General features: G+C 43.4%; 1 protein-coding gene across 1 annotated transcript in view; it reads left to right on the top strand.

Moving 5' to 3' along the window:
* The window catches only part of LOC137601298 (CUB and sushi domain-containing protein 3-like), a 237,255-nt gene that overhangs the window by 206,891 nt on the left and 8,238 nt on the right, over positions 1-22,126 (top strand). The window contains exons 61-65 of the mRNA XM_068323436.1: positions 4,149-4,322; positions 4,594-4,667; positions 6,001-6,112; positions 20,504-20,683; positions 21,106-21,171. Coding sequence (XP_068179537.1) covers positions 4,149-4,322; positions 4,594-4,667; positions 6,001-6,112; positions 20,504-20,683; positions 21,106-21,171 — 606 coding nt within the window. The remainder of the gene's footprint in view (positions 1-4,148; positions 4,323-4,593; positions 4,668-6,000; positions 6,113-20,503; positions 20,684-21,105; positions 21,172-22,126) is intronic.

Here is a 22,126-nt window from a genome sequence, read left to right on the forward strand (position 1 = left end):
CATGAAATGGATAAGGTTCCACTTGGTAAATGTACCATGTCTACTGACTGTCTGCTGCAATTATGATGAGCAGTATCATTCCTCAACACACAACAAAAAGTTTTCCACATCAGCAAACCACAAAAGAACCTGCCTCAGTATTGTGAGGGAGGAACCCCTGTGTACCATGATGTAACATTATGTGTCCTCGCTCGTCTTACTGATCTACTAATTACAGTTATTAGCTAAACTACATGAAGGTGTCAATGTACAAAATTGTTACAAATAGGGCTGCAGCCTGTGAAAAGCATATACAGTAGTTTAATCAACAACCAGGTTCTGTGAAGAACTTGCCTCCGCTAAACATATTGTTAAAGCTAGCCTGTGATGAATCACTGAGTTTTACCAAGGAAAATAAATGAGCCTGGAAAATGGAACAATGGAGAAAAAAGTGCTGATCACATTTTCTGTAGAAAAGGCTATTATCTAAGCATTAAACTGTGAGTATACACTCTATTGCAGATTTACTTACAAGTTCTGATAAACTATTGAACTATTATTAAAAGATTTAGATGCATCTTCACAATATGGTAATATGTATGGGCAATCACTATGTACTGTTTATTACTTATAAATACACACATTTATCATCGAACAGCATCTGTTCATGTAATGCTTCTGTGAAGAGATACAGTATCCTCCAAGATATACTCCAATATTCTTTGCCTATTTCAGGCTCCTGTGCAGTCTGCATTCTTTATTATATTAACATTTCAGACAGCATCCCAACTTTTTTTGGGGGGGGAATTAAAGTTAAATTAGATATATCCTAGAGGTTTTTTTAAAATTAGTCTCTGTATTTTTAGATGAAATTCCGCTCAGATCGCATTTAGTGCCAAACAATCCTGTGCATTCCTTATAATTTGAGCTTTTCCAAGCATTTGTCAGTAAACAAGATAGGGATTCATACTCATGTTCCTCCACACAGCACAGGCCACCATAAGCAGTAAAATCCATTGTCTGCGAATTCAAGTTCATGTGTCTGCAGGGATGAAACTGTGATTCCAACTTTGAATCTGGCCTCTGCATACTGATTACTTCAAAGCATTGATAATTCATCAAGGAAGGAGAGAGCCTGTGAGTGAGTGAGAGAAAATAATTTCTCTCTCTCACTCTCTCTCTCTCTCTCTCTCTCTCTCCCCCCCCCCCCCCTCTCTCTCTCTCTCTCTCTCTCTCTCTCTCGCTCTCTCTCTCTCTCTCTCTCCTCTCTCTCACCCACACACACACACACACACACACACACACACACACACAGTACAAAGATTCACATTAAATATGCTGAGTTTGGTTTAGCCCAAGGGCAATTTCTCATATATGTCCATAAAACAGTATATTATTTCTCTGCAGCTTGAAACCTGTGACTTTTGTTCATGTCACCTGTTGTTTGGCCTGTGCTGTCAGGTCTAGAAAAATACCATCTGAATATTAAATGTTGTAACATCAGCCAGCAAGGCTATGAGTTCATCTGTCTTATTTTGTTAGTTTGTTCATCCTACACTTGGGCAGTGAGCCAAATGGTGCAGATCTGGAACCAGGAAGTTGTTGTTGTTGTTTTTTTTAAATTTCATACACTGATCTGATCCCAGAAGGGAAATTAAGAGCACATTCTAGTTAGTAAATACTGCAAACACATGCATACATGTTAGTTTGTACAGGCCCTTGTAGCACATGCACACACACACACACACATGCAAGGGGCACTGTAGGCATGCACGGAGAGGTCGAGTGGTGGGCAGCTCCTTTTTGGGGCACCCCAAATGAGCACCTTGTGAAGGGGGACATCGCCTTGCTCAAGGGCACCTTGGCAGTGCTCGGGAGGTGAGCTGACACGTCCTACTGTCAGCTCACACTCCGGGTGGGCGAGAGCAGGAATCGAACCGCCGATCTAAGGAACATTGGACGACCCTCTCTGCCGCTGAGCCACTGCCGCCCCCAACTTTTTGTAACTTTATAGATCATTTTCCAAAGTATTTCCTAAATTAATCTGCATAAACTGCTGAACCAATTCCCATGAAACTTTGTAGAGGGGTGGAAAATATATCAGCTATTAATCCATAAAAGTGCTCTAGATCTAGATGGGGGGTTGGCTTGCAGAATGTTTTATGGATTATCTCCAGATTTCTTAGAATTAACTGTTGCTAGGAACAAACTGTGTCAGCTACAGCCTTTGTAACCAGATAGATTTAATTAGTAGGGCCTAGTTATAATGAGCATTGTCTGATTTTCCTTAGCATTACCAGACAATTTATCTTATGCCTCAGGAAATAATCTAATGATTCCAGTGTATATATGTTTGTATAATAATGTATATATAATGTATGTAGTCATATTTATGTTGTTAATACCTGTGAAGTTATGGTGCAAATTTGATCTTCTTTGTGTAGCTTTTTTTAAAGGGCTAAAATCATAGTTCCACCATAGCTCTCCATTTTTATAAATATAGGTGCAAATTGGTTTGATTTATTCCACAATTTTTCATGCGGATTCATATGTGGTTTATGTAAGATGTCAAAAAAACTGTGTAGGATTGCTTGGCTTTGGATGAGGTATGTGCTCTACTTCCAGTAATGAGATTCCCATTTCAGATCCAGTTAGATAGTCACAGCTTTAACTGCTGCCCTATCAAATATGGTCAAGCTGTGGGTGCCGGGAGGTTGGTCCTCACAATGCATCATATTCAGCCCCAACCTACTGCAGAGCTAAACATCTTGTGAATGAAAAATAAAAAGATATGTCTCTGAATACAAGGATTTGTTCCTGAGATAACAATATTTGCAGTAATGTCTTTATTCTGCCATTGCTCTATGGTCTGGATTATAATCTGTCATCTCTTTCACTAGCTATCTTTTATGTCGGGAACTGGCTATGTGAAGCCCCCGTTGGCTGCTGATTTCTAGGACGGTATCAGGCGAGAACTTATCTCTGTCTCCAGACGTCCACACAGCAGCGTACTGTGTGTCGGGTTGGGAAAAGCAGCCTGCCTTATTATTGCCGGATTCCACAGCGCTCTGCTGCGTGACTGAATGCTGTGACTCTCATCCTCGCCTCTGTTCTCTGTCACACTGAGCATTTCTGAGCCTCCCACAGCAAACAAGTCACCTTTAGTGATTATAATACATTGATGGATGTAGTCATATAATAATTATATATAGGATTTGGAAGTCCAGATTTTGAGATAGCCTGATTTATTAAACACATTTTTGATTGATTTCTATAAGCAATACATTTAAGCAGCAGCAGTGATAAACCAACAGGCTACGTTTGTCGAGTGTCTTGGTTGTAGTACCATTAAAATGGCAATATTATACAAGTGACTTGGAGAGCACGGCAGCAGCAGATGGCTTCAGTTTTGTAAACCTCAAGGCTATGTCAGGGAAATTAATATTTCAGTTACTAATTATTTTGATCAAAAATTGAGTGGCATGACTTCCCTTCACTGTCATTTATATTCAGTCCCCACTGTAACCAATCAACAGCAAGTTATATTGTTGGGGGGGGGTGGTTTAAATGGAGCAATTCTTGGGAAGACATGAATGTGAATACCTCTTCCCACATGTGATATAAAATGCCTGGAAACATTTGAATAAAAAGTACAATGCAATTTGAATAATTCAATTCATGGAAAATATCCAAAAGTCTTATAAAAGGCATTTGTATCAAGTTGTTTTTGCGGTCAGGTACTCAAATAAATGGTATATAATAAAAATGTCATTGAAAACACCGGAGCTCTCAGCAGCACTTCTCTTCATGGTCTATGTATGAGTACAGCAGCAGCCTACGCACCTTATTATTTCTGTATTAAATGCTCAATAGTCTCCTCAGTGCTTCTCATTTGACTAGCTGTGGCAGATTTTCCTATGTTTGATGAGGCTGAAATAAGATAAATGATTGAGATGGGGAAAATAGGGAAGCGCAACAAGGCATCCATCCAACCTGGAGGGGAGGTATAACAGAGTGATGTGGTATCCTCTTGCATGAATGCTTGCAGGAGAATGTGAAACATCTGTATTTGGATTTGTTTGCTACTAGTTTTAGCATATTTCTTATTTTCCATTTGTTTTCAGATACATCTGTTTTACTGGATATCTATTATTCATTTTTATTTCCAGCCAAATTCTGTGGAGATCCTGGTACACCTGCCAAAGGAAGGAAAGAAGGGCACAGTTTCATTTTCAAGTCCGAGGTGATGTTTATTTGCAGCGCCCCCTATGTGCTGGTGGGATCAACAACACGTATGTGCCAGGAGGATGGCTTCTGGAGCGGATCGCAGCCTCGATGTATTGGTACGACAAATCGGCCCATGTTTTAATTTAGCTAATCCACACAATAATTAGGTTCCTATTTCTGGGATTTTCAAAGTTGAATGAATTGACAGGCAAAGATGGCAGAGCCTTATTTTGCACCTGTGACAATGTCACCCAAGGAATAGCAATGTGATGCGGAATACACCAAAAGGAAATTGCTTTGTCATTTTCTGCCATTACTTGTCATTATTTTTATTTTTGTATTTTTGTAAATTTTCCTGCTCTTTGTGACAATAATTTCTTGTTCCAGAACCATCAAGAACTACTTGTGAAAATCCAGGCACACCAGAGCACGGCTTCATGAATTACACAACAGGCTTTAAGGTAAGAAGAGCAAAGCCTGCAGTGGATTTGTTTTATAAGTGATTGGTGTTGTGCTCTTTAATTCTGATGTGACTTTGTCCCAGGAAATTATTTTCAGACAGGACCAAAAAATATAGTCTTAGAGACAAGTTTATTTTAGTAACCAGTGTGTATGGCATCTAATGTGGTTGGAGATTGATCTATTATTTCACTATTCCCTACAGTACACTCAAAAATAGGCCCTCTGTGGAGCCAGTGGCTCACAATTTTCCAGACTGTGTTGAAAGGGGAGGACTCAAAACATGTTCTTAGTTTCATTTTTTTTGTACGTTAATTAAGCACAAGTACTATATTCCATATCTGACAATATTATAGTCCATTTTGCCCGCCAACACAACTCCTTTCTGTGAAATATCCTTATCTATATGCTGATTTTGTTCCATAACATATGCAAATGAATGTAAATAACATTTGAAGATGTTTGAGAACCAGCAGAAAATGTACATGAACAAGCACCATTAAACATCTCGGCTCTTAGCTGTTTTTGTCTGCTTTGAAATGGGTATTCAGGATGATCCAGGTGGGATCACCGTGTATTCCTTTAGAATGATATAGTGGTGGTGCAGCAATAAAATAGTAATACATGCATCCATTCACTACCAGAAGAAAGCCAATGAATGAATGTGCAACGACATATCTGGCTCTTTAATAATGTCTGCTCTTAATTTGAGCATGTGTGCGCAAAATGAGCAAAATGCATCAGAGTCAAAAAAAGTTGAAATCATGATCACTGGTGTGTGCACAGTGGCTCTCGTGAGATGGTAACATCCAGTTTATTTCATTTTACTTCCTCTCTGTTGCTTTTAGAGTGTCCCTTTCAAGTTAAATGCAAACCATTTATCCGCAGTTTCAACGGCGTATCTGATGCAGAATTTATCCTAAAGGGTATACAGCTTAGTATTTGGATCTGTGCTTGTTACGGCTGCAGTCTTCCATTTTTTAGCATTACCGAGCAGCTTCTGCAATGTTGTGACGCCAACCAACGTTCCACTTCAATGCTTTTATTGAACAGTAAACTGGCATGATGTCTGAAAATAATCATTAATTAACAAAGGGGCTCTATGTCCAGGAAGCAATCTTCCTCACTGTGATCTCTGTGCATCGGTTGCAAGCACAATCATAGGCTATCGCTTCTAGGAATAGTCCCCCATCTGCCTCTGCACACTACAGACAAGCATTAAAAAGGAAAATAAACTTTAGTGTGCAGTATTTACCTAGCTTTTCAGATTTAATGCTAGGAGACTATTGGCATTTGCATCGGTTTATTGACTCTTTGTGTGCTGTCTTTGGACAGGTGGGCAGCAGAGTAGACTTTCAGTGCCAACAGGGGCACCTACTGCAGGGCTCGACCACCCGGCTCTGTTTACCTGATCTAACTTGGACCGGCATCCAGCCTACCTGTATTTGTGAGTGTTGTTCCATTGCTGTATCTTCACTACGTCTATGTTCCTTTTTCACCTCCCCCTCTGGCATCTTGTCACTATTTATCTGCATGGTTGGCTACTCACACACTTTTCTCATACTCAGACTTTTTTTTTCCCTAAATCACTCCCTCACTCTCAGTCTGGGTCTTCTAGGACAATTTCTATCTTTTCACTCAGTCCTCGCACAATTTTTGACCTCCCTTTGGATTGTGGTTCACACTTCAATTAATCTGCCATCCCCATCATTCTGGGAGGGGTGTTATTTGCGATTACTGTCATTCTCTTTGAACCACCTGAACTGTCAACAAACCATATATGGCTGTGCATTGTATTGGTTTGATAAGCCAAGTCCTTTTCTAAATTGTAATATAATACAAATTTCAGCATAATCCCTTTTAGATCATTATTCTTTTTCATGGTAATATAAAAAATATTGTGACATGTGTTTGTGCATGTGTGTCCTTTTGTAACTTTTCATGTCCAGCTTTTGTTAAAAGCTTAGAATTGAACATTGGAACACTGGCAACCAGAATTGTACAAATACACCAGCATTTCCAACAAAAATATGTTTGTGCTGTTGAAAAGAGAAGAAAAATCAAACAGTACTCACATAACTCAGTAAAACAATGAGCATAGGCATTGCTGATCAAATATGAAAGTTTTCTGACCTCAGTTGAAGATCACTGAGTGTACTGTTTAGCTGCAACATGAAGATTTTCCTGGCTAGGCTGCCATGTTGATGTGAGGAGTTAAGAAAGGCTCACATACATTAAATTTCGGGTTTTTATGCAGTAATACTTTGTACATGCAGCTGTCCAGCTACAAGAGCAAAGAAACACAGACACAACAGATGAAGCACCATTGTTTTTCCTTTGCCATGTTCGGAGTAACACATCCAGGTTTAGCCTTTCATTGGTGTTATTTCCATGTTGTGATTGGGATTGATTGCAGTCCTATTAGAATGTAGCATGCTATACTCAAGGGTGTTTCTAACATCTGGTCTCTCCTCAATTGAAAGAATGTGCTGCATACATGCGACTACACGTAGGCACATAGCAGGTATTAATCAATACGTGACCTAGAACACATATGTCATGTTAAAATGTGTAAACACACACACACACACACACACACACAGACACACACACATATATATATATATATATATATATATATATATATATATATATATATATATATATATATATATATATATATATATATACACACACACACACACTGTATACAGTACATAAAATATATATAAAATAAAAACATACTTCTCTATAAATTTCGATAAACCCAACAAAGACAGTCAGTAACTGTCTGACTGGCCTTATCTTATTATTATTGCATATATACAGCATATATTACATTTCTTTTGTAATTAATTGATATTAAATGTTTCCTTGAACAGCTGTCAGCAGAAAAGACTCGGGAAAAAAAACAACCCTGTCTAGACTTGTCTCACCTGAAAGCTTCTCAGCCTTTTCAGCTTCACCTGTATTTCTAAGCTGTTGTCCCATCATCCAGCTCAATGACAAATGATCCAGGGGAATGCACATCCTCTCGCTCCTAATTGGCATTTATTGCCAGTACTTAGACAGGTACTTTAAAGCAATAGAGCAGTCGGGGTAAGTCAAGAGAGTTATAGGTTAAAACTCCAGCAACCTCCTTACAGTGATACCAATTTTTCTGTAACTACAAAATTTGTATTCTGTCTCTGGGTTGAAAGGAGGAATACAAAGCAGATTATACACAGTTTCCTACTCTACCAGTAGCATTTACTGCTATCAAATATTTGAAAAGTTGATGTAGCATGTTGCTATGAGAGCAATGCTGCTTCTTGGATCACCTAAAGAAAAAGCAAAATATTAACATAGGTGATAACTAAATATTTCTCATTTCATGTAATTTTCTCAATATTTTTTTAATATTCTTTTTATGGCTGTTAAAATAAAGCTGCCATAAAAATCCGAGACTTAATTTATTTCTTAGTGTTATTACCGATCTCATTAAAAAGAGTTGTTACAAGAATCAGATGTCAAACAGTATTTAATAAACCAAATATTATTTTGAATCCCTTCACAGAGGAAAGGTTTTCAGAATTAACAAAGGATGCTGCTCAAACAAACCAAGGAATATAACCAAAAGAGGACTGCTGAATTTGTCTATAAATTACAAGTGAAAACAAAACCCACAAAGTCCTGTAATTACAGGTGCACAAAAAGTGGTGAGCAGCACCGTAACTCCTAATGCTAACACAATCAAGTGCCTAACTGAAATTGACAGGTGACTAACTTGACCCACTCTTCCACAATGTGGTCACAAATTTGGTTAAAGCATCGCATCTCGCAGGTGCACATGAGGTAAACTGTACATGGGGAAACAACTGCCACATCTGAACACCTGAAGAGTATTTGAGGGCCCCCGCTCTGATTGAGGATCTGGGATTGGAGCACTCCAAGGGAAGCACACCGCACCAATCAGGAGCTGGAGATCGAACTGGTTGAGTGGGAGGAGCCAGGACTGGAGGGCAGTGAAGAGTTGAGAGGAGGGAACCAAACAAATACACACACGCCCATGCAAACCCATGCAGGCCCGTAACACCCCTCCCCTTAAAACAGAAGCTATAAGCTTTTATAAAAAACAGACACCCTGCACACATTAATCTGTGTCCTGGACAGACTTATCAGATCGATATGAGAAGCACCATGATACAAGTCACGACAGAAATAACTTGAGGTGAGTCATGACAGAAACGACATGAGTCATAACAGAAAGAAAACGTACGAGCAATAAGAGAAACAATATTTAACAAAACATGACAGACATGTCATGACATAAACAAGTAACACTGACACTCACCTCAAGTGTCCTAAAGGGGTGGGTTGAGTAGCCTCCCCAATCAGCAAAGCCACACCGCAGCCACCAGTGCCCAATTAGTTCAGCTGTGGCATGGGGACATTGATAAACGGGGGGAAATTAAGTCATATTTCTTGGAAATGCTATGCAAAGGCAGCTTGCTATTTTTGGATAGTCATCAATTGACAACTGTCAATTTGAGTAAAAGATGGACCAGAAAACACTCCAAATCAAAAAGCGACATGACAAGACCAAACCTTCTCCCTGCCAGACGTCAGTTAACCACTGTGTGCGAGAGGTACCGTGTTCGAATCCTGGACCTATCACACCCCAAGCGAGGACTTAGTATGACAACTGCCAAAATCAGCGGTGAATCAAATACTTGTTTCCTCCACTGTATGTTTTTCTACTGTTATTTTAAATATAAGCCACTTTTAACAAGCTACTGCTAGACGAAGCACATACACAAGGTCAGGAGTCAATGACTGGAGCCACTGTCTAACGAGCAGACATTTTTACTGTGTTGAATTTATGTTGATATAACCCACTTTGTCAACAACTGTGTACATGTTTTTATTTCATTTTTATGAAGACTTGTACCAAATAATACCATAACATATTCTTGGTATTTACATTTTTTAGTGGTATTGTTACTTTGTACAGTACTTTGTACTTTAAACAATACCAATACAGCAACAAATTCCCATCAAAAGTAATATCTGAAGGGAACATTTGGATCCGGTGAAATTCATGAACCATCTCTATAGCCATATTTATCTTTACAGCAGTAAGCATTTTCAAACTGTTTTGTGTAACTGTAATGTTGTAAATCCACCTATCAAAATTGCATTCTGACACCAATCTTTTATTTCTGTCAGAGGCATCATGTTTAGACCTTTAACTTTCCTGACTCGCTCGGTTCCACAGGTGCATTTTCATAGCTGGGTTTGTCTGTCTCTGCTGAGGTTGCTGCCTTTTAGGAGCTGCTCTCTGGCTCTGGTCCAATGGCTGTGGTGGCTTGAAAAATGCATTAATTTTCTCCTACCCTTGTCCCGTCATTGCTCCCGCCAGAAAAGAAATAGAGAAATGCATCTGACGGTCACCAAACTTTCATGAATAAATTCTAAAATTTGTGAGTGAGAAAACTTTTCTCGTTAATACTACAAAAACATGTTAATGTTGGTGTGTATGCAACCTGCAAGATTATTTATTTCTGAATACAGATACCGTTTAAATGAAGGTAACCTGTACTGAGCACTGTAGACTCTACATTCACATTGTAAAGCATGTTGTTTTCAGAATAAGATCTTGATTGCGTTAAATCTGCAGGTTTCTTACATAATTTTATTATTAACCTCTAGCACAGTGGTTTCAATTTAAATTATTAATAATGCTAACCAAATATGTCAACAATTAACGCAGTAATAAAACTGTAGACTGTGACACTTTTCGGCTAACCCATATGCCAATACAACTGATGTGGACATCTGTGATTGACTGGGTATTTGGGTGACAAATTAAATGATTGGTCCCTCGCAGTGATTGTGTTCCCCTATTTGCTGTTGCATTTCTATATTTAATTGCTGCCAACTGTTTTCTATCACATCATCAGGGGATAACACAGGCAATCAAACCTGAAGTCTTTATTGAATTCAATCAAAAGAGATGAATTAATGAAGTACAGATAATTGTGTATTACAACAGACAATATGCAATAATTAGTCTGTCTTTGGAGCTTACACTCTTCGGGAAGATTGTGATTGAAGGGCATCTGCCCGGAGCAGCAGCAACCTAAATCCCCCCATGGAGTCCAGACATTGGTGGTGGTGATGGTGGCTGATGAGTCTGCTGAGAATGGTGTGGCAAATTAAATTAAGCTCGTGAAAACTGTCCAGGGATGGGCAAGGTAAAGGGCACACAAAATGACAGCATGAGGGAACTGAGAACATCTTATGTGATGGCACTGTAGGAAAATGATGGGCTGACAATAAATGCTCTATTGGAAGGTAGTGAGAAATTTAAAAAATGAGGTGTAATAAAGTGAACTGTAATGACACAAAGTATCACAGTACACAGGAAATTAGTGTTCCTCCATCATCTGTAGGATATACTTATGGTTATTAGGGGAGAATCCACTCAATAAAGGGAATACCATTCATGAATTATTGGAAATTAGGATTGCTAATGTAGCCGCAATAAGGCACAAGCCAGTGTCCCAAGCCCGGATAAATACAGAGGGTTGTGTCAGGAAGGGCATCCGACGTAAAACTTTTGCCAAATCGAACATGCGAATCAAATTTATGACTTCCATACCAGATCGGTCGAGGCCCAGATGCTTTTTGGTCTAGATTCAGGTTTCACTGAGGAAAAGACAGGAGACAGAGCTGGAGGTAGCAGAGATGAAGATGCTGAGGTTCTCTTTGGGAGTGACCAAGAAGGATAGGATCAGTAGAGGGACAGCACATGTTAGAGGTTTTGGAGATAAAGTCAGAGAGGCCAGACTGAGATGGTTTGGACATGTTTAGTGGAGAAATAGTGAATATATTGGTAGAAGGATGCTGAGTTTTGAACTGCCAGGCAGGAGGCATAGAGGAAGACCAAAGAGGAGGTTTATAGTTGTAGTGGACATGAAGGTAGTTGATGTGAGAGAAGATGATGCAGAAGACAGGGATAGATGGAGACAACTGCTTCGCTGTGGCGACCCCTGAAGGGAAAATATGAAAGGAGAAGAAGAGAGGATTGCCACCATTGTGCTGATTAATTTACTTTACATACATGACATGAAGCAATGTGTTTGCTCATATATTCTAACATTTAGAGCTGCTGACTTTGCAGTGCTAACTTGATTTGACTAATAGATTAGCAAAAGAAAAAAAACTGCCTCCCCCATGGTTTTGTTCACTGACCAAACATAACCAACTGTATGAGTTACATTTTATTATTGCTATAATGACTTGATTTATACTTAGAAGTAAAAATTATATACCTGTGTGTGTGTATATATATATATATATATCTTCCAACCCGCTTAATCCGCTAACGCAGGTCGCGTGGAGCCGGTGCCTATCCCGGCAGTCTCAGGGCGTGAGGCAGGGGACACTCCGGGCATGACGCCAGTGTACCGCGGAGCCACATAGAAACAAACAATCATTCACACACACACTCACTCCTATGGTCAATTTGGGACCGGCCAATCAACCTGAAGAGCATGCTTTTGGAGGTGGGAGGAAGCCGGAGAACCCGGAGAGAACCCACGCAGACACGGGGAGAGCATATGAACTCCGCACAGAGCGGAACTCGAACCCGGGTCCGCCAAGTTGTGAGGCTGCAGCGCTAACCACTGCGCCACCGTGCCGCATATATATATTTTATTTTATTTTTTTTAATTACATATATGTATATATGAAAATGTCCCTCTCACCCTTGTGGGGTGGTATCTGTGTGTCATCCTCAAGCTCGGGTCCTCTACCAGAGGCCTGGGAGCCTGAGGGTTCTGCGCAGTATCTTAGCTGTTCCTAGGACTGCGCTCTTCTGGACTGAGGCTTCAGATGTTGTTCCAGGAATCTTCTGGAGCCACTCTTCCAGTTTGGGATTCACTGCCCCAAGTGCTCCTACTACCATGGGGACCACATTAACCTTGACCTTCCACATCTGTTCCCGCTGTTCTTTCAACCCTTGATAATTCTCAATCTTTCCGTGTTCCTTCTTCCTGATGTTGGCGTCAGCTGGAATCACCACATCTATCACCACTGCTCTCTTCTGCTCTTTGTCCATCACCACTATGTCCGGTTTGTAGCCAGCAGCTGTTTGTTGGTCTGGAAGCTGAAGTCCCACAAGATCTTAGCCTTGTCGTTCTCAACCACCTTCGGTGGTATGTCCCATTGGGATTTGGGTACTTCTAGTCCATACTGAGTACAGATGTTCTTGTACACTATCACAGCTACTTGGTTGTGCCTTTCCATGTATGCTGAGCTGGCGAGCATTTTACACCCTGCTACCACATGCTGGACTGACTCTGGGGCTTCTTTACATAGCCTGCACCTTGGGTCAGATCTCCTGCGGTAGATTTTGGCCTCTATTGCTCTTGTACTTAGGGCCTGTTCTTGTGCTTCCATAATCAGGGCCTCTGTGCTGTCTGTCAGTCCAGCTTTAGTCAGCCATTGGTAGGTCTTCTTGATATCAGCCACTTCCTCTATGCACATATATATATATATATATATATATATATATATGTATATGTATATATATACTGTGTATATGTATATATATACTGTGTATATGTATATATATACTGTGTATATGTATATATATACTGTATATATGTATATATATACTGTATGTATATATATACTGTATGTATATACTGTATATATGTATATGTATAAATTTATACTTATGTTGTACAGTCCGTATGGGGGACTGTTTGTCTTCTAAGGTGACCAGCAGTGTAGGGGCGCCACAGGGGACCATTCTCTCCCCCATTCTCTTCACCCTCTACACATTGGACTTCAAGCACAACTCTGATACATACCACATACAGAAGTACTAAGATGACACTGCGATTGTGGCATGTATCCAGGAGGGTGATGTGGGGGAGTACAGGGCATTGGTGGCTGACTTCGTGGAGTGTTGCCAACAGAACCAGCTCCAGCTCAACGTCTCCAACACGAAGGAGATGGTGCTGGATTTCCAACGGGCACCCCCTTCTCCACAGCCAGTGATCATCGAGGGCAGTGAGGTGGAGGTGGTAGAAAACTATAAGTACCTGGGACTGCAGCTAGACAGCAGACTGGACTGGTCACTCAACTTGGACTGCGTGTACAAGAAGGGGCAGAGCAGGATGTACTTCCTGAGGAGGCTGGCCTCCTTCAACATCTGTCCTAAGCTCCTTCTCATGTTCTATCAGTCCGTAGTCTCCAGTGTGCTGTCATACGCCATTGTGTGTTGGGTTGGCGGGGCTAGGAAGAGATATGTATCGTCTTAACAGACTCATCCGCAGAGCGGGCTCAGTGGTTGGTCTGAGCCTGGACTCTGTGGATACGCTTCTGGAGAGCAGGACCATATCTAAAGTTAAGGCTATCATGAACAACACCAGCCACCCCCTACACACCACCTTCTCCCAGCAGAGAAGCACCTTCAGCGGCATAATGCTGTCACACAGCGCCTCCACAGAGAAGCTGAGGTCCTCCTTCGTGCCCCGTGCCATCAGGGGGTACAATAACTCTGTCAGGAGGACCGGGTGGGAGGTGGCGAGGTCAGCACGCAGTTGAATGGGTTTTATTTAATTTTATACTGTCCATCCATCCATCCATCCATCCATCCATTCTCTTCCGCTTATCCGGGGTCGGGTCGCGGGGGCAGCAGCTTAAGCAGGGAAGCCCAGACTTCCCTCTCCCTAGCCACTTCATCCAGCTCCTCCGGGAGAATCCCAAGGCGTTCCCAGGCCAGCCGGGAGACATAGTCTCTCCAGCGTGTCCTGGGTCGTCCCCGGGGCCTCCTCCCGGTAGGACGTGCCCGGAACACCTCACCAGGGAGGCGTCCAGGAGGCATCCTAACCAGATGCCCGTGCCACCTCATCTGGCTCCTCTCGATGCGGAGGAGCAGCGGCTCGACTCTGAGTCCCTCCCGGATGGCCGAACTCCTCACCCTATCTCTAAGGGAGAGCCCGGACACCCTACGGAGGAAACTCATTTCGGCCGCTTGTATCCGGGATCTCGTTCTTTCGGTCACGACCCATAGCTCGTGACCATAGGTGAGGGTAGGAACGTAGATCGACCGGTAAATCGAGAGCTTTGCCTTTCGGCTCAGCTCCTTCTTCACCACGACGGACCGATACAGAGTCCGCATCACTGCAGACGCTGCACCGATCCGCCTGTCGATCTCCCGTTCCATTGTACCCTCACTCGTGAACGAGACCCCAAGATACTTGAACTCCTCCACTTGGGGCAGGATCTCATCCCCAACCTGGAGAGGGCACTCCACCCTTTTCCGACTGAGGACCATGGTCTCAGATTTGGAGGTGCTGATTCTCATCCCAACCGCTTCACACTCGGCTGCGAACCGTTCCAGTGAGAGTTGGAGATCACGGCTTGATGAAGCCAACAGCACCACGTCGTCTGCAAAAAGCAGAGACGGAATACTGAGGCCACCAAACCGGACACCCTCAACGCCTTGGCTGCGCCTAGAAATTCTGTCCATAAAAGTTATGAACAGAATCGGTGACAAAGGGCAGCCTTGGCGGAGTCCAACCCTCACTGGAAACGAATCCGACTTATTCCCGGCAACGCGGACCAAACTCTGACATTGGTCGTACAGGGACCGAACAGCCCTTATCAAGGGGTCCGGTACCCCATACTCCCGAAGCACCCCCCACAGAACCCCCCGAGGAACACGGTCGAACGCCTTCTCCAAGTCCACAAAACACATGTAGACTGGTTGGGCGAACTCCCATGCCCCCTCAAGGACCCTGCGGAGGGTGTAGAGCTGGTCCACTGTTCCACGGCCAGGACGAAAACCACACTGCTCCTCCTGAATCCGAGATTCGACTTCCCGACAGACCCTCCTCTCCAGAACCCCTGAATAGACCTTACCAGGGAGGCTGAGGAGTGTGATGCCCCTGTAGTTGGAGCACACCCTCCTGTCCCCCTTCTTAAAAAGGGGGACCACCACCCCAGTCTGCCAATCCAGAGGCACTGTCCCCGAAGTCCACGCGATGTTGCAGAGGCGTGTCAACCAGGACAGCCCCACAACATCCAGAGCCTTTAGGAACTCCGGGCGGATCTCATCCACCCCCGGGGCCCTGCCGCCGAGGAGCTTTTTAACTACCTCGGTGACCTCAACCCCAGAGATAGGAGAGCCCGCCTCAGAGAACCCAGACTCTGCTTCCTCATGGGAAGGCGTGTCTGCGGGATTGAGGAGGTCTTCGAAGTATTCTCCCCACCGAGTCACAACGTCCCGAGTTGAGGTCAGCAGCTCCCCATCCCCACTATATACAGTGTGGATGCTGCACTGCTTCCCCCTCCCGAGACGCCTGATGGTGGACCAGAATCTCTTCGAAGCCGTCTTGAAGTCGTCCTCCAAGGCCTCACCGAACTCCTCCCACGCCCGGGTTTTTGCCTCAGCAACCACCAAAGCCGCATTCCGCTTGGCCTGCCGGTACCTATCAGCTGCTTCAGGAGTCCCACAGGCCAAAAAGGCCCGATAGGACTCCTTCTTCAGCTTGACGGCATCCCTTACCGCTGATGTCCACCAACGGGTTCTGGGGTTGCCGCCACGACAGGCACCGACCACCTTACGGCCGCAGCTGCGGTCGGCCGCCTCGACAATGGAGGCGCGGAACATGGTCCACTCAGACTCAATGTCCCCCGCCTCCCCCGGAACGTGAGTGAAGTTCTGCCGGAGGTGGGAGTTGAAACTTCTTCTGACAGGGGATTCCGCCAGGCGTTCCCAGCAGACCCTCACAATACGTTTGGGTCTGCCAGGTCGGACCGGCATCTTCCCCCACCATCGGAGCCAACACACCACCAGGTGGTGATCGGTTGACAGCTCCGCCCCTCTCTTCACCCGAGTGTCCAAGACATGCGGCCGCAAGTCCGATGACACGACCACAAAGTCGATCATCGAACTGCGGCCTAGGGTGTCCTGGTGCCAAGTGCACATATGGACACCCTTATGTCTGAACATGGTGTTCGTTATGGACAGTCCGTGACAAGCACAGAAGTCCAACAACTGAACACCGCTCGGGTTCTGATCTGGGGGGCCGTTCCTCCCAATCACACCCTTCCAGGTCTCACTGTCATTGCCCACGTGAGCATTGAAGTCCCCCAGCAGAACGATGGAGTCCCCAGTGGGAGCGCTCTCCAGCACCCCCTCCAAGGACTCCAAAAAGGGTGGATACTCTGAACTGCTGTTTGGTGCATACGCACAAACAACAGTCAGGACCCGGCCCCCCACCCGAAGGCGGAGGGAGGCTACCCTCTCGTCCACCGGGGTGAACCCCAATGTATAGGCACCAAGCCGGGGGGCTACAAGTATACCCACACCTGCTCGGCGTCTCTCACCATGGGCAACTCCAGAGTGGAAGAGAGTCCAACCCCTCTGGAGAGGACTGGTACCAGAGCCCAAACTGTGTGTGGAGGTGAGCCCGACTATATCTAGTCGGAACTTCTCAACCTCACACACCAGCTCAGGCTCCTTCCCTGCCAGAGAGGTGACATTCCACGTCCCAAGAGCCAGCTTCTGTAGCCGGGGATCGGATCGCCAAGGTCCCTGCCTTCGGCCACCGCCCAGCTCACAATGCACCCGACCCCTATGGCCCCTCCCACAGGTGGTGAGCCCATGGGAAGAGGGACCCACGTTGTCCTTTCGGGCTGCGCCCGACCGGGCCCCATGGGTGCAGGCCCGGCCACCAGGCGCTCGCCTTCGAGCCCCACCTCCAGGCCTGGCTCCAGAGGGGGGCCCCGGTGACCCGCATCCGGGCAAGGGAAAACGTGTGTCAGTGTTTTTTGTCATCATATGGGGTCTTTGAGCAGTACTTTGTCTGGTCCCTCACCTAGGACCTGTTTGCCATGGGTGACCCTACCAGGGGCAGAAAGCCCCAGACAACTTAGCTCCTAGGATCATTGGGACACACAAACCCCTCCACCACGATAAGGTGACCACTCAAGGAAGGGATATACTGTATACTTATACTGTATATATTTTAATTTTATATTGCTTATATTTTAGTTATAGTTTAGTATATAAGTCCTGTTAACGCTGCATGTGTCTGTTAGTGTAGTGTATGTGTTGTGGTATGTCCTGTGATGTCAGTGTTTCTTTCCAGTATTTATTCGCTATGTAACGCCTGAGCAGTGGATATGTACAATTTCCTCCGGGATTAAAGTTATCTATCTATCTATCTATCTATCGTCCACAAATGAATGGACAAGGTTGTCGTGTCTTCTGCTTTACAATAAACCTCGCTTTTCATTCTGTTCATGTTTAATTTCATTTCTATTCATTTTTTGCCTGAATAGTCCTGAAGGTGGACATACAGAGCTGGAGGCCTGTCTGGTCTGCAATGCCTTGGGGTGAAAGGATGACTATTTGTATAAATTTGAGTATTTGCTGCTTTGTATGGGTCTGATGCTCTGTTTTTAACCTCGGTCAAGGCAGTCATAAATCCTTTGAAACACCTTTCTCTGTGATGAAATGGTTCTCTGCTCCTGTCAAGCCACTTAAATGGATTTGAAATGAAGCAATATTTTCTCAGAGGGATTTAACACACCATCAATGTAATAGATTATATGGGTGCTACCCAGATGTTTACTGTTATTGAATCTTAATCACATTTTGTTTCTATTCCATTATTTTACCTATAAGAAATCTGTGGTGTTCTCTCGAACCTACTTTGATGATTTAAAACTCAGCAGTGATTAGTCTCGAGCCTCAAAGCTCTAACTGCAAGTGTAACTTTATTACAAATCAACAAAGCTCAGTGACTGACCAACCACCACCTCTATTTTAGAAGTCTGTAGCAATAAAAAGTTAACTCTGGCCCTTCTACTGCAACATGCTGCTGCTCCATCAGCAGTGCTGTCTCACCATGTCTGCTTCCATCTGGCCTCTCTGTCTAACTAATGCACTCTGTCAGGGATACCAGTGTTCAACTCAGAACATTACATTCTGTTGTGTAACTAAAAAAGTTTCAGTGTCTTATAGAGCCTTATCTAATCTCAGGAGTAAAGCCCTCTATGCTGTTTTGAAGTGTAAATAAACATGGGACTGTCAAGAGAACTAGATGAGGAATGTGACATGTCTTTGATTTGACAATTTGTTGGCCTTGTAAGTGTCTACAGTATTTGTAGTCCACATTTTCTGTAGCCATGCTGGACATGTGCTGACAGTTTGTCATTTTAAATGGGTTACATGGCCTTGTGCTGAGGAAGCGAGAAAGGACTTTAACTATTTCTCCAAGTGTTTTCTTAGGTCTCCAGACTGTATATGTACAACTTATAGCCTGGGGCAGGTCACTTCTTTTCTTGTAGTGTGAAAAGACACAACATGAGCTTCCCACAGGACGAGACGGATTTTTCTTTTTTTTGTTTATATTGAAAGATGGTCAATCTGGTCAATTTATTTGAATTTTCTTCATCAGACTTCCGTCATGTATATCCAGTTGTTATAGCACTGGTGTATCTGACTGTATAATGAATAGTGGAGATATCCTGTTAGGTTTCTGTGCCTGCTGTAATTACTAGAGCACTACTAAGAGGAATTTCTCATTTTCATAAAGCCCAAGAAACCGGGTTTGTTCTTGGCATGCCTTCTATGCCCTATTGCCTCTAATGTCATTAAGGTGCCATGAAGGACTGATTTGGTACTGTGACTCACTTGCAGCTGTCTTCCATTTCTTAGCTGGCAAGATATTGTTTGTTTTTTTAAATCACAAGCTGCAAAATGATTTGGTTATTTTCACATTATTACCTCAGAGTCTGTTATGGTAGTGCAGGTTGATTTTCATAACTTTTTGTTTTGTTGAAAGTGTGTTGATGTTGAAAATTAAAGCAAGTATTCTCAATCCACTCCTGAGAGAATGAAAACATTAGATTTGTTCTGTAAGAGGAGGCCGTTATTTATTTATTTTTTGGCAAAACAGCCAAAATTACTTGCAGACTTTCTGATTTAGAAAAAAATAGTTAATATCCTAAAGAAGTGATGCTAGCTGTGATTGTTGCAACAATTATGTGCCAAGAACGCAAGAAGCCAACAATACCAAACCAAAATCATTTTTAAAATGTGTTGAATGACATCCTACATCAAGGTAACCTTCAGCATGATGCTGAACCACAATACGATCCCCAGTCATATTAAAAATTGCAGCCCAGTGCTTTTCTGGGGTTGGTCAACTGCGGATAAAGAAGCCCCTCGTGGGCTAAATAAAAAATGGACATCGAGATCATGCATGTGACTGAAATTAATATAAACTCCGTTTTTTACACAATACTGGTGAGCGTAGTCCAGTTTGATCCCAGACATGATTTCCATTAGACAGCTTTGCATTTGGATTCATTTAAGAGACATAGAATTGACTTGGAGCTTTTTTAAGAAATTGCTGAAGGGGAATCCAAGAGTCTTTGTGAATGGATAACATTTCACACAGTTATTGCTTTGACTTAATTAAACCCTACTCATTTTGTAAGCTGATTCAATCTAAAATGAAAAAGTCTGAGTCCTGATCCATATTCATATTCATTTTAGAAAACAAATTAAACATAGTGAATTATCAATATGTTACCCCAGAGCTCCCATGATGGGGTTAAATTGTAAAAGTAATTGTGCCTCGTGTTTTCCTTGTGTTTTTTTTACCTCCCCATCTCTCCCTTCCCCCACAGTGAGTCCTTAATTATATTCCTGTCTGTCTATATGTGTGTGTTTGCATTAGTTTGTGTTTCTTGCCCTATTTGTATGTGTGTGGGAGTTTAGATGTGTGTTTGCTGATGTGTCTGCCCTCTGATTGATCTCCAGCTCACTCCTGCAAGCAACCAAGAAGCCCCGCCAACGCTGACGTCCTGGGTCTAGACCTGCCCTCCTACGGGTACACCCTGGTCTACACCTGTCAGCCAGGTTATTTCCTATCTGGGGGATCAGAGCACCGTGTGTGTCGCTCTGACAGCAGCTGGACTGGCAAGGTGCCTGTCTGCAGAGGTACGTGTTAATTGGAGTTTCTCTGTAAGGGGATCATGGAGGAGCTGCTGGTGAGGGGGTGGGAGCGTGTGCAAGGGAATTGAGTAAAAGACAAATGTTGAGAATTGTAGACATAAAATTGAAATGGTATTGTTTAGCCAATTATGTTTTCTATGTAATGAGGCATGGTGGTTACTATGTTTTCTGTAAATGCTGACAATGTTCTGTCAAATTAAAATATGCCTCTTAACATTGTTTTTGGAATATGCGTTGATTGGTTACAATTTGTTACAACTGAGCCACCGTAGAACTTTTATAGGGAGCTTGAGTTTAGAAAAGGTATGAAGTTATAGTTTAGCAGTATTTTCCGACATCCTCCAGCTGTTCAGCCTCGCTCTGTATCAGTGTTGGTGACAAACATACCCTATTTTATTCTCTTGCAGCTGGTTCTAAATCACATGAGAAAACTGTCAAACCCGTACCAGGGACACCGAGCCCCAAAATAATTGGTGAGCACAAGCTGTTTATCTGGGAGCCACATATGTCAGTGGTCTTGCATCTGTCTTTAGATGACATTATCATCAGCTGTTGGAAAGTTTCTGCCAAAACTCTGTTTTACACACAATCTGTGTCATTTTCTGTAGTCTTTGTTCTGTTCCCTACATTTACATCACTTTCTCAAGAGGGAGACTATAACTAACATGTATTGTTTGTATTGTTCTGTTTACTCCTCTATTGTAAGTACATAATGTGTGTGGTGCTTTCTAAATAATTAACAACAAAAAGATTATTCTACATACAACCATACATAATCATTATGTAATTAGAAATTATTGGGGCAATAGAGTAATTGCTTCACATGTATGTCGTATAAAAAGTATGACCCATTGTTTATAGATGTAAGCACAGGTGGTTGTACCTGCTTGGCATTTCTGCCTGAAGCACCTCCGACGGTGCCATTGTGCAGACTGCAGGGTCATCAGCCGGGGGGCCACCCTTCACTGATGTTTCACTCCATTATCCCCCGGAACATCTCCAGGTGGTGGAGCAGCAACAGGGACGTCTCCCTGCCGCCCCCTGCAGCCTGCTGAAGGATCGTATTCTCCCCACACTCTGACCCCAGTGTTATTGTTGGTGTGTATGGAATGAGACCCAGGTGACTGTGCATGGCAGGGACGTCCATCTCCCTGAGTCAAGTGTAGGCCTGACTGCATACTATGACGTCTTTCTTATGAGCCTTCTCTTCCCCACGCCCTGTCCTTCCTTCTGAGCCATAGCCAGAAGCTCCCTTCCTCGGCCTCCTCCGCAAGATCCCGAAGAGCTCGATTCCTGCTGGTTCCAGAGACTCCGAGGGTCCCAAGCAGCCGCTGAGTGGATGTCCCAGTGAAGTTCATACATCCGACCTCAACTGGGAAAGTGAATGGTCTCCACCCAGCTTGCGAGCACGTTGCTGCCAACTCTGCA

Source organism: Antennarius striatus, chromosome 9 (genome assembly GCF_040054535.1).
Source record: "Antennarius striatus isolate MH-2024 chromosome 9, ASM4005453v1, whole genome shotgun sequence".
In the NCBI taxonomy this organism is placed as follows: domain Eukaryota; kingdom Metazoa; phylum Chordata; class Actinopteri; order Lophiiformes; family Antennariidae; genus Antennarius; species Antennarius striatus.